Consider the following 12,736-nt stretch of genomic DNA (forward strand, 5'->3'; position numbering starts at 1 on the left):
TCATGCCTCTGTTGTTGTTATATCCTTTTGTTACTGTTTATTTATTAATAAATTTATATATTATTTTCATATACATTTTACTAATTTCCTTTCATCTCTCACACTTCTATTATAGAGAAAGTGCAAATAGCAATATTAAAATATCTCTGCTAATTAATTCCCTTTTTAAAAAAATATATTTTATTGATTTTTTACAGAGAGGAAGGGAGAGGGATATAGAGAGTTAGAAACATCGATGAGAGAGAAACATCGATCAGCTGCCTCCTGCACACTCCCCACACACTCCCCACTGGGGATGTGCCTGCAACCAAGGTACATGCCCTTGACGGGAATCGAACCTGGGACCCTTGAGTCCGCAGGCCAATGCTCTATCCACTGAGTCAAACCGGTTAGGACAATTAATTCCCTTTTAATGTGCACGAATTTCGTGCACTGGGCTACTAGTATAATATAATCAACTGTATACCTGTAGAAGAGAATGTGTAAAAAAGAATGTTTCATATAGCTAAAACATAAAAGCAACCCATCAATGGCTGGGTTGATAAGCAAAATATGGCATATAAACAATGAAATATTATTCAACCTTAAAAAGGCAATTCTGACATGCTATAGCATGGATGAACCTTGAGGACATTTTGCTAACTTAAATAAGCTAGTCACCAAAAGACACTGTATGATTCCACTTACATGAGGTACAAAATCACAGAGACAGAAAGAAGAATGGTGGTTGCATGAGCTGGAGGAATGGAAAATGAAGAGTTATTATTTAATGGATGCAAAGATTCAGTTTTGCAAAGATGAAAAGAATTCTAGAGATGGATGGATGGTGGTGATGGTTGACCAACAATATGAATATACTGAATACTGTACACTAAAAATGGTTAAGATGGTAAATTTTAGGTGTATGTTAATACAATGAAAAAAATTAGAGAAAAATGAATGTGTTAAGATAGTAAATTTGAGATAAGACTTTCCAGTTTGGGGAAAAAAACAACAGCAATAATGAAACTGCTGAAAGTTAAGTAGGCTGACTGAATTCTGTCACAATAACATATGGAACAAGTGTGAGAAAAATGACAGTTTGCTAGTCAGGCAGTTAGTATATAGAATGACACAGAACAACCTCAAATAGAATAGGCAAAATTTCTGCTTTCAAGACAAAAGAATTCACAACTTCAAACAAATCAGCACAGCTGTGGGCTATGGGAAACAATACATGAAACAATCTCTCTTCTTAAACTGACTTCAGGCAGATTGTAAATCTATGGCAAAGTAAAAAAGCACTACTGTCTGGAAATAGTGGCAACAGATGCAAACAATACAACTGATGTGATACATGTGCAGAGAAGGCAGGACAGGATCATGCCAACAGAATCATCCTAGATGCCTCAACCCGGAATCTCTTATCGATTTACATATTTAATTTGGATCCTAAAACAGCAGACCAATTAACCTGAAACTTCCTAAGTATGGAAGTGTTAAGACTTTTTGAAACTACTACTAATATAAAGATATCCTGTTTTTTCTCTGGATCTTTAAAAAAAGCTTCTTGGAAAAACTTGTTTTAAATGAAATCTTAGTATTAATGAGAATATAATCTTTAAAATAATCCAGGAAATTCTGAGAAATTTACTGGCATGGAGAAAATGTGCTAGCAGCATTTTTAGATAGCCCTAGCTGCTTCCAGTATTTTAGTACATTACATAAGTGATTAAAAAACATTTTTTTTTTTGCATAGTAAAATTTCAGCTTGTTACATTACAAAGTCCTTATAGTTAACATGTTTACAGATGATTCAAGGAAAGAGGGCAAATTTAAGTTTTAAAATTCTAGCCACTTAACTAGCTGTGTACAAGTTATGATAGGGCACTGTAAACTGGTTTCCTCTCCATCACCAAATTGCAAATTCTTCTAGATTATTTTAAGTTCAGGTTTTCCATTTAATGCTTTTCTCTACATTCAACTCAAAATTTTAAACATCTGGTTATTTTAAAAGTTCTGACCAAAAAAACATTTTTGTGAATATATTTCAAATAATGGATACATTGGCAATAAATGGAAATAGAGATATAGCCAAAAGTAAATAGTGAACAGGTTTTGAGATGTTTGAAATTAAAATGTTTAAAACTTCCCTAGCCAGTTTGGCTCACTGGATAGAGCGTCAGCCTGGGGACTGAAGAGTCCCAGGTTCGATTCCGGTCAAGGGCATGTACCTTGGTTGCAGGCACATCCCCAGTAGGGGGTGTGCAGGAGGCAGCTGATTGATGCTTCTCTCTCATCGATGTTTCTAACTCTCTATCCCTCTCCCTTTCTCTCTGTAAAAAATCAATAAAATATATTTTAAAAATGTTTAAAACTGGGCTGCCTAGAAAAATGAATGCACAATTGATTCAAAAATATTTTATTTCTGAATACAATGGCCACAGATACATGTCATTGATGTCTGTGTTTAAGCTTCCCAATGAGACACTGGACAGAGAAATGGAGAAGGAATAAAGGAGGGGAAAAGGATAGACAAAGCATAAGAGCAGACACCAGAATAAAAATAGAATTAAAACTGTAAAGAGTGGAGGAAAGAGTAAGTAAGTAGAGCAAGGAACAGCTGCACCCCCACTTCCTGCCTCAACTAGTGGGAGCCAAGAAAGCACTCCTCTTGCGGAATGAGACAAGAAACCTTGCTTCTAGGCCTCCTTTGAATGAGTAAGTATCCACAGCACTGGGTGTTGCTGACAAGATCTCTCCAAAGACCATCGGTACCAATTTCATTATGCCCTTTATCCATATTTAAATGTGTCACCAGAAGAAGTCTACAACTTCCAAATCATCCCCTCTCCTAAAAAATACTGACCATTTTCCACCTTTCCTCAACAATGAAACTTCTACACATTCATCAGTCATAAGCAGTCATTAGTAGCCATTAACAAAATCCTCTATATCCATTTGCCTGCTAATTTGAGTCTCACTGAAACCTGGTTCTCTTCTGGGGACACTGCTTCTCCTGTACCCCTTTAAGGTGGTGAATTTTTCTCTCCCATAGTCTGTCCTTCTTGCTACTCACTGCCAACTCCAGTTCACTTGCTGGCCCTCTTCCCCAAAGCCCACAATTTTGAACATCATGTAGAAGACTATACCACCTTCTATCCTTCTTTATTGTAGATATCATTTACTGAAGTGCTAAGCTTTGGCTCATTGCTTGCTCTCTCCAATACCAACCCTGTCATAATTCTTGGTGATTTCAATATACACACAGATGACCCTTCCAACATTCTGGGCCTCACAGTTCACTGACTTACTTTATTCTATACTCACTTCATCCTCAGAAACTCACTCTTGGAATCATAACTAGAACATGTCATTACCAAAAATTGCAATCTCACCATAATCTTCATTTGTATCCTACTCTTCAACCACTATCTCCAATCTTTCTATTTTATTCTCTCTCATACCCCAAGGCTAACAATTCTTCTAGGGATCTGCAATCCATCAATCTTCTCACTTTCCCCCCATACCTCGCCTCAGCATACCCTCATTTCCCTCCTAACCCAACACAGATACGATGGTCCATCATTACAATCACTCCCTTGTCCTCAACTGCCTTGCCCCACTCTTGCTTGGTCGTACTTGGTTGACAGAACTTCTAGTCTGGCTTAATCCAACTCTCTCCTTACTCCATGCTTGTATTACCCCAGCAATGTGGCCAAAGAAAAGATAAATATGTTGATTCATCTTACTTTACATGACCATGAATTTCAAGTGCACCCTTATTGCTCTTCAGCAATACTATTAAATTTCCCTCTTTGCCACTCTCTTAGACAATTATCTCATCTACTTTTTTCAAATCCTTTCCTCCTCCTTTATCCCTACTCTCAGCTGATGATTTTACTTCTTATTTCACTAACAAAATACAAGTAAGAGTACCACAAGCTCCCACCATCATTTCTACCCATTGCCCTCTGTGACCACATTATCTGCCTTCTCTCCTGTTACAATGGATGAAATGTCCATGCACATCTACTGAAGGCCAATTCCTCCACCTGTGCAAAAATATTTCAACTCCCTTTGCCTACTTCAGAATGCAGTTCTCTGCATCATTTCCTGCCCTGTCTCTGGTGGATCATTCCCAGAAGCATTCAGCATGCCATTATTTTTCCCATATTAAAGAAAAATGCTCTCTTGATCTCACTTTCCCTTCCAGCTTCCTTCCTATTCCTCTGTGATCCATTATAGAAAAACTCAAGATCTGTCAATCTATGAGTCTATAGTAACTTAAAAAGAGTGGGAAGAAAGCTCCATTAGCTAGAGGAAGCTCTACCAGCACTAGTTAGAAATGCTAGCTAATAAATGTAGAAGGAATGATAGAAGTAGAAAATCAGCATTTTGCAACCAACAATGTAATAGTCAAGCAGATCACCAATGAAGGCTAACCAGGTAAAATGTTGGGAAACAGAATATTCACACACCCCACATCATTACAAAGGGAAAAAATGTGCCTTTACAATGGAAAAATCTGTCCAACACTACCTTAATGGAATGAGCAGAGTTAACAGCACAAATAATGGGATAATGAACTTTAAATGCCTCCTGATATGATGCAATGGGAAGTATACAACATCACTTGTGGAGAATTCTTGCCAAAAAGTTTCTACATGAATTGTGAGGTAACAATTAGAGAAATCCAGATTGTTGGGTATTCTGTAAGCCAACTACTGTAGATATTTTAGAAGTGAGTGATCCTGCATCAGGAAAGAATTATAAAAAATACTGTTGGAATGAGTGAGAAATCTGACTTATCAATATTAAATTATCTTAGTGTGGTAAGGGCATTGTGTTCATGTAGAAGAATGTCTTTGTTTTTGGAAGTTACACACTGAAGTATTTTTTTTAAGGGGTGTAGTGTCATGATACCTACAGCTTTCTAATAGTAGTCAAATATCTTAGAAAAAGGACTTATCTGTACTGGCTGTCTCCAATTTCACTCCTCATTCTCTCTTGATCCCATACCAATCTCATCCTCCCCATTCCACCAAACTGTTCAATATCATTGATGATCTCTATGTATTGCTAAATCCAATAGTCATTCTTAGCTTGTATATTATTGACCCTTTTCTCATTGAAATGCTGTCTTCACTTGGCTGTCTAGATACCCCACAACCCTAAGTTCCTTTCTGCATTTTTGGTAGTTTCTTCCCAGCTACCTTATAATGGTCCCTGTTCACTTCCTAAACCTCTAAATGCTGGAATGCTGCAGGGATCTGGTTTTGAACCTTTTTTTTCCCCTTCCTATAACCACTCCCTTGGTGTTCTTCACTTTCAGAGACCTATATAATAAGGATACCCAAATTTATATCTCCAGCCCTGACCTCTCTGGCTCTGATCTCTTCCCTGAACTCTAAATAGGTATCTTAAACTTAACATGTGACCAAAAGAAAACTTTTGAGGTTTCCTTGCAAACCCACAATCTTCATTATCTCAGGATTGCAATAGCCTCTTGACTGATCTCCCCAACTTTGTCCTTGCCTCCTACTTAGATTTATTCTCAAGGTAGCAGCCAGAGTGATACTGTTAAGAATAAGTATATCTATATGAGATGATAGATGCTCACTAAACTTACTGAAGTAATCACATCATACTATATTAAGTAGAACCATTATGCTGTACAACTTAAACTCATACAGTGATGTATGTAAATTACATCTCAATAAAACTGGAGGGGGGGGGGGGGGCCATGAGCATCGTCCCATACATCAAAGGGTTGTGGGTTTGATTCCAAGTCAGGGCACATAGCTAGGTAGGAGGTTTGATCCTGATTGGGGCACATACAAGAGACAACCAAATGTTTCTCTCTCACATCGATGTTCTATCTCTCTCCCTTCCTCTTTCTCTAAAAATCAATCTAAAAACAGATACATATCATCAAGGATTAAAGAAAAAAAAACACCAATATATCCTCAGGTGAGGATTAAAAAAAAGTCAGATCTTATCACTTGCCAGCTGAGACACTGCAACAGCTTTGCATCCCACTCACAGTGTTAATTTGAACACTTAAAATGGCCTACAAGGTCTTCATGATCTGGCCCCATGTTAGCTCTATGACCTCATTGATTGTTCTCAACTTTACTCACTCCAGTCATACTGTTCTCTTTGCTATTCTTCAAACATGGTAAGCAAGCTACAGTTTCAAGGACACTCACTTGCTATTTCCTCTGCTCACACACTTTTCTCTGCAGGGCTCACTCCCTGACCTCTACTTCCTTTCTTCTTTGCTCAAGTATTTTTCTTATGAGAGACTCATGTCTTCCTCTTCACCAGAATATAGGATTTATGAGGTCAAGGATTTGTATGTTTCGTTCACATGTTATCTAGAATAGTTCCTGGCATAAAGTTGGTACTCAATAAATATTTAAAGTTGGGATACTGAAGAATGTTGAATAGAAAAAAGACCATCTTTTTCACCAGTGTGTATTAAATCAGAAAAAAGGAGGATTTTTATCTTATCTAATCTCTTTTAAGATTATAAACAAAGAAATGTTATTATTTGTTCATATTCTGGATATACAGCTTTCACTATCTATAACAAAAAATTATTACATACATTAATTGAACTTATAATATAGGGGAGGTTATTTAGTATATGAGATAAAACTGATTAAGCTTCATTTATATGTAAACTAGGAGCTTGCTGAATGAAAATCATGCACTGGGGGGGGGGGGGGGGGGGGGCCTCAGCCCGGCCTGTGCCCTCTCGCAGTCTGGGACCCCTCAGGAGATAACGACCTGCTGGATGTCCGACTGATGGCTTAGGCCTGCTCCCAGTCAGTTGGCCATCCTTAGCACTGCCGCGGAGGTGGGAGAAGCTCCCGACACCACCGCTGCACTCGCCAGCCTTGAGCCTGGCTTCTGGCTGAGCAGCACTCCCCCTGTGAGAGTGCACTGACCACCAGGGGCAGCTCCTGCATTGAGCGTCTGCCCCCTGGTGGTCAGCGTGCATCATAGTGACCAGTCTTTTGGCCATTCAGTTGATTTGCATATTAGCCTTTTATTATATAGGATTACAAATACCCTAATGAGGCACATCACTGATAAAGGCCCATTATGCTAATTGCATGCATCACCTTCTCTACTCATCAAAGTGAGTCAGGATACCTTTTTAACAATACATTGAGATGAAAAATATTACTCTGCATTAAAATAATGAATTACGGGGAGGGGGTGGGGGAGAAGAAAAAAAATAAAATAAATAAAATAAAATAATGAATTACACTTTCTTTAAAAATCTTATAATTCAACACTACTTATTTACAATCCCAATTAATAAGGTTGTATTATCACATTTTCATAACTAGACTATCAAGAGAAAGAGTACTGTACTTCATTCTGGTTGTTACACCCATATACCTGTTATCTGCCTCCCTTAATATTTACCCTTAAGGAATGAAACTTCTGATGTTACTATACTTGTATAGCCTAATGTAAAATGATAGGCTATACAACTATAAGGCCCTCACTAAGGGTGAGTTAAATGTTTGAGCAAATATAGCAGGCTAATTTTTTAGTTGATAATTTTGAATGGCCCATAAATGATGTTAGAACAATATCTAAATGGCCCTGGGCAGAAAAAAAGGTTCCCCAACCCTGGTTAAACTATAATTCCTCTTAAAAACCAAACCAACAAACCATATTCCAGCAAGTGTTAGTGATTAAGAGTACTTATTTTTCTGAAGAGTTTAATATTTTGGAAATTCAAGCTGCAGAAAAACCAATAAATGATACAGTGTAATCTCACACTGACATTGTGTGACTTACTGAAATGTAACATCACAAAAAAGTCGTGAGGTTCAGGGTAATTATGGTATTACCGGGAACATGTATTTCTTAAGATATAATTCCAACAAAATATACATATGATGTGAATAATAATCTGTAGCTTATAAGGTACCTTTATAAATACTCAAATTAAGAAAGGTATTATTAGTCCCACTTTCCAAATAAGTAAACTGAAGTTCTGCAAGATTAGCTCATTTATCTCAACTAATAAGTCTAATAAGTAAAAAACCCTTTACATTCACAAACACAGATGCATGTAAGTACATGCCAAGGACTCACAGGTAACAATAAAACCCTATAGGGGGCCTTCAAAAATACTACAGTTAGCTCAGGTTGGTATGGCTCAATTGGTTGGAGCATCATACTGTACACCAAAAGGCTGGGGAGGCTGGGGTTTAATTCCTGGTCAGGGCACATACCTGGGTTGCAGGTTCAATTTCTGGTATGAGAGGCGAGAGTTCGATATTTCTCACATCGACTTCTCCCTCCCTCCCCCTACCCTCCTTTCCTTTCCCTACCTCTAAAATCAATGGGCATGTCCTTGGGTCCAAGGATTAAAAAACACACACCAAGTATTCCAGTTAAAGACTTAAAAATGCAGTGTACAGCAGAATATCAATTTTCCTCCACTCACCTAACAGTAAAAAATATATACACAATGTTGATGACAATTCCATGGAATTGGCACTTTTATTCATTGTTGAAGGCTTTATAAACTGGTACAATCCAATTCTATTTCTGGGAAGGTATCCTATGAAAATACTTCAAAATACGGAAAAGGCTATAGATTATTTATAACATCTTAGATGCTTGGCATCTGAGATTTAAAATATGAGTTTTGACACTGGTAGTTTTAACAGCTTGTGAGAGAACCACAGGTTGATCCACAGCATATGCAAAGTTGCTATGTGAGCGAGGAAGTCACGTAACTAACTAGTAAGTGAGCCTGACTGCCAGCATTAGCTTCTCTTTGTGGTCTCTACTAGTTCTCCAAGCAGAGACATTTTTAAAACGGGGGAGAAAAAGAAAAGCGTCTTTGTTAAAAAATTGTTTTTAAAAGTAAAAATCCCTAAAATAGTAAGCCAATTATTTGGCTGGTAATGAAAGTGAAGAGATCTAAGAAAGTACTGATATTTGTGGGTTTGGAATTGGTAATGGCCTTAGGTCACATTTCTTTTCAATGCCATAATTCTACTGTAGTGAAAGGTTAGAAATATGATTAAATATTCAACAATAGAGAAATGATCAATTAAACCACAACCTATCCAATCATTCAGTGGCTGAATCAGGGTAATGGAATTATAGATAATGTTTTTTACATTTCAAAACATTTTATATGACATTAAATAGAAGAGGGAACAGCTCTTAATTCATCTCATGAGGTCAGCAATATCCTAATATCAAAAACTAACAACTCTATAAGAAATGAAAACTGCAGGCAAATATTCCTCATTAACACAGGTGCAAAATCGTTAAAACATTACTAAACTGAATCTAGAAATATATACATCATGACCAAGGGAGGTTATCCCAGGAAAACTATTGCTTAAATTTTCCAGTTACAGATATAAGTGTAAATATCACTTTTTGGTATTTGCACTACATAACCATGTTAATAAAGACAAAGGTTAGATCTGGTCCATTCAATTTAACTCTGAAATATTGCTATAAAACTTCTCAATCAAGTTAATTTTAAATCTTTCTCAGTCAACCAAATACCTCAATTAAAAATCTGTCCATTTAAAATATCTTCATTCATAAGTTCAAAGATTAGAATTAAGCTATAATTACAACATACTTTACTTTAAAGATAGAATTCAACGTTTCTTATAATAATCAAGTCAAGGCTGTCAAGGAAAACATTTCTTCACAAACATCCCAAGCAGTATGGTTGTATTGCCTATTTTTGAGACTTACTGACAAAGTGTGCTCAACCCCTTAGAGCAGGCTTTGTGCTCTTTTGCTGGACAATTCTAAAAATATAGAGAATTCCTTTTTCTATTACTTTGAAATCTACTTTCCTTCAACTTTTATCCACTGGCAAAAACAATGACTTCTGAGATAATAAGGGAGATTAAATCTCCATTTACATAATCATCCCTCAATCACTTGAAAATAACTATTACGTCACTTTTTAGGCTTTTCTTATTCAGGCTAACTTAACTGAATTCTCTCAACCATTGTTCACGTGATAATGCTACCAAACTTTATTTTTTCTTACCATCAAAAGTAAAACATGGAAAACAAATGGGTTACAACACAGCACCACTTTCCTACAGGACTATGCAGGAGACATGTCCATCCTAATATTTTTACTACAATAGTCACTCAATTCTCAAACATTAAAACATATGCTAAGTTTTTTCCCAAATAAAAAGAACCCATGCATTCTCAATGCAAAAATATACCAGCTGTAAGAAACAGAAAAAACTGAATATAGAATATTTAATTTTAAGAAATAGTGTTATTGGTTAGTATACTTCCATCTAGAGCAGTGGTTCTCAACCTTCCTAATGCCACTACCTCATATTGTGGTGACCCCCAATTTCATTGTTACAAATTGAACATAATTAAAGCATAGTGATTAATCACAAAAACAATATGTAATTATATATGTGTTTTCCGATGGCCTTAGGCGACCCCTGTGAAAGGGTCGTTCGACCCCCAAAGGGGTCGTGACCCACAGGTTGAGAACCGCTGATCTAGAGGCTGAAAGAGCTGAATCCTTGTCTAAAATTATACCTAGCTTTAAAAGATACACTTTTGGGTCCTTCAACTTTCAACAATATGTTCTGTTATTGACTAAACTACTACTCTACTATTTTTTTCTCTACCTTGTGTTCTAACTACTGGTAAAACAGTATGGGGTCAGTGAGTTATGGCCTTCTGAAAATTAATGGGAGTGTGGATGGAGACAAGGGAGGGACACTTTCTAACTAATTAGAATTATCTTAGGTTTTCATTTAATAAAGAGAGCATCTCATTTTGCAAAAATGAAGTTTAATTCAAAATATTTTTAAGGCACATTATGAGAAACCCAGGCCATCAAAATTTTAAATAAAACTAGTCATTCTTTGAAATGTGAATAATTACTTCTTAATTTATAATTAGGATTTTGAAATACACTTTTTTTTTTTTTAACATATAGGATTGGGTAAGAGATGCAAATATCTGCCCACAACCTCAATCAGACTTTAGCTTTTGGGGTCTGGCCTGATAAATTGGAACAGAAGTAGAAAAATAAGCTCCAAAGAGCTTCCGCTTGAGAGAAATGTCGTCCACAAGGGACTCTGAACTCAAGCCTGAATTTTTCCAATGCTTCCTTCTATCTCAAGTCCCTGAGGAACTGGGGGTGGGTCGGTAAGGACGGGGGCAATAGTAAATCCTCCTCCACTGGAGAGGGTGGGAGTAACAAGTTATACTTGTTGAAAAAAAAAAAAAGAAGATATACATGTATGTAAAAAGCAGTAATCTGCAAAATCAACATTGTTTGCAAAGGTACATGCTGATTTGCCCAGGATTGTTGAAAACCTGTATACACTAGAAAACAATCCTCATTTATCCTAGCTTTTGTCTTTGTTTAGCTGACATGATTTTAATTAGTATTGTACTACTCTAAAAAAAGTTGAACGGTTCAGGCAGTTATACAAATCACTTACTATGCCATACTTTTTTGACTATTCACAGCAAATCTGAGATGGAAAACTAAGTATTACATATTTTGTATTAGTGAAACCTAAACTAATTAATTGAGGTCTAGTGAGGTTATGGGTGAAGAGCCCACTTATGAATTACATATTTTGAAAAAAGTTTAATGACTTTATTTATTAAAAATATTTTTTATTGATTTCAAAGGGGAAGAGAGAGGGAGAGAGAGATAGAAACATCAATGATGAGAATCATTGACAGGCTGCCTCCCGCACACTCCCTACTGGGGATTGAGTGCACAACTCAGTCATGTGCCCTTGACCAGAATCGAACCTGGGACCCTTCAGTCCACAGGAGGACACTCTATCCACTGAGCCAAACCAGCTAGGGCAAAGTTTAATGACTTCAGAACACATGGTACCTGGATTCAAGTTTCTATATCCTGAGAATACTGGAATCAAACCTAGGAAGGTTTACTTTCATAAATAAACAGGAATAATTTGTAGTTAGTAAAATCAAAATAAGTTGGCAAGAGTCAAAACACTAATTCCTAATTAAGAATTAAATGATGTATGCAAATGCCATGTTAACTTCCTCCCCAAAACATTCCTAAAAAATAATATTTTTAAAATTTATGCTTCCAAAGAGGAGTTAATCTTTTTCTGTCACATCTAAAATGCACTCAACATCCTAAAATGAAGAAAAACAAGTCAACATTTAGTTAGTATCTAATTCTTACCTGGAACCCACTTAATTTCCATTTCCATATCATTTTCTTTTCTTTTCTTTTCTTTTTCTTGAATAACTTGCAAGAGTTGCCTATATTTAGCAATTTGTTCTTCATCATCTTTCTGATGTTTTTTTGTTTTCCCATCTTCTTCTACATTCACTTCAGCATCATCTAACAAAAAAAAACAACAATTTCATTTAATATCTATATCTCTATGTATAAAAGCCTAAGCAACAGTTATGACCAGACAACTGGATGACCGGCCAGTAGCTATGACGGGTTCTGACCACCAGGGGGCAGACGCTCAATGCAGGAGCTGCCCCTGGTGGTCAGTGCGCTCCCACAGCCTACCTCCTGTGGCCAGCCAACCCCCATGGGCCCTCCCCCTGGCCGGCCCTGATCGGGAATGGGTGAGATGGCCCCCATTAGCCCTGGTCACCTGCCAGGCTGAGGGACCCCACCCATGCATGAATTCGTGCACTGGGCCTCTAGTACAGAAATAATTCACACCTAACTCCAATGTTTAAATCTCAG

General features: G+C 36.9%; 1 protein-coding gene across 2 annotated transcripts in view; it reads right to left on the reverse strand.

Moving 5' to 3' along the window:
• The window catches only part of ESF1 (ESF1 nucleolar pre-rRNA processing protein homolog), a 64,523-nt gene that overhangs the window by 26,986 nt on the left and 24,801 nt on the right, over positions 1 to 12,736 (reverse strand). For both annotated transcript variants that reach the window (XM_014535034.1, XM_014535036.1), the window contains exon 9: positions 12,212 to 12,373. In XM_014535034.1, coding sequence (XP_014390520.1) covers positions 12,212 to 12,373 — 162 coding nt within the window. The remainder of the gene's footprint in view (positions 1 to 12,211; positions 12,374 to 12,736) is intronic.

Source organism: Myotis brandtii, unplaced genomic scaffold (genome assembly GCF_000412655.1).
Source record: "Myotis brandtii unplaced genomic scaffold, ASM41265v1 scaffold137, whole genome shotgun sequence".
Taxonomy (NCBI): Eukaryota; Metazoa; Chordata; class Mammalia; order Chiroptera; family Vespertilionidae; genus Myotis; species Myotis brandtii.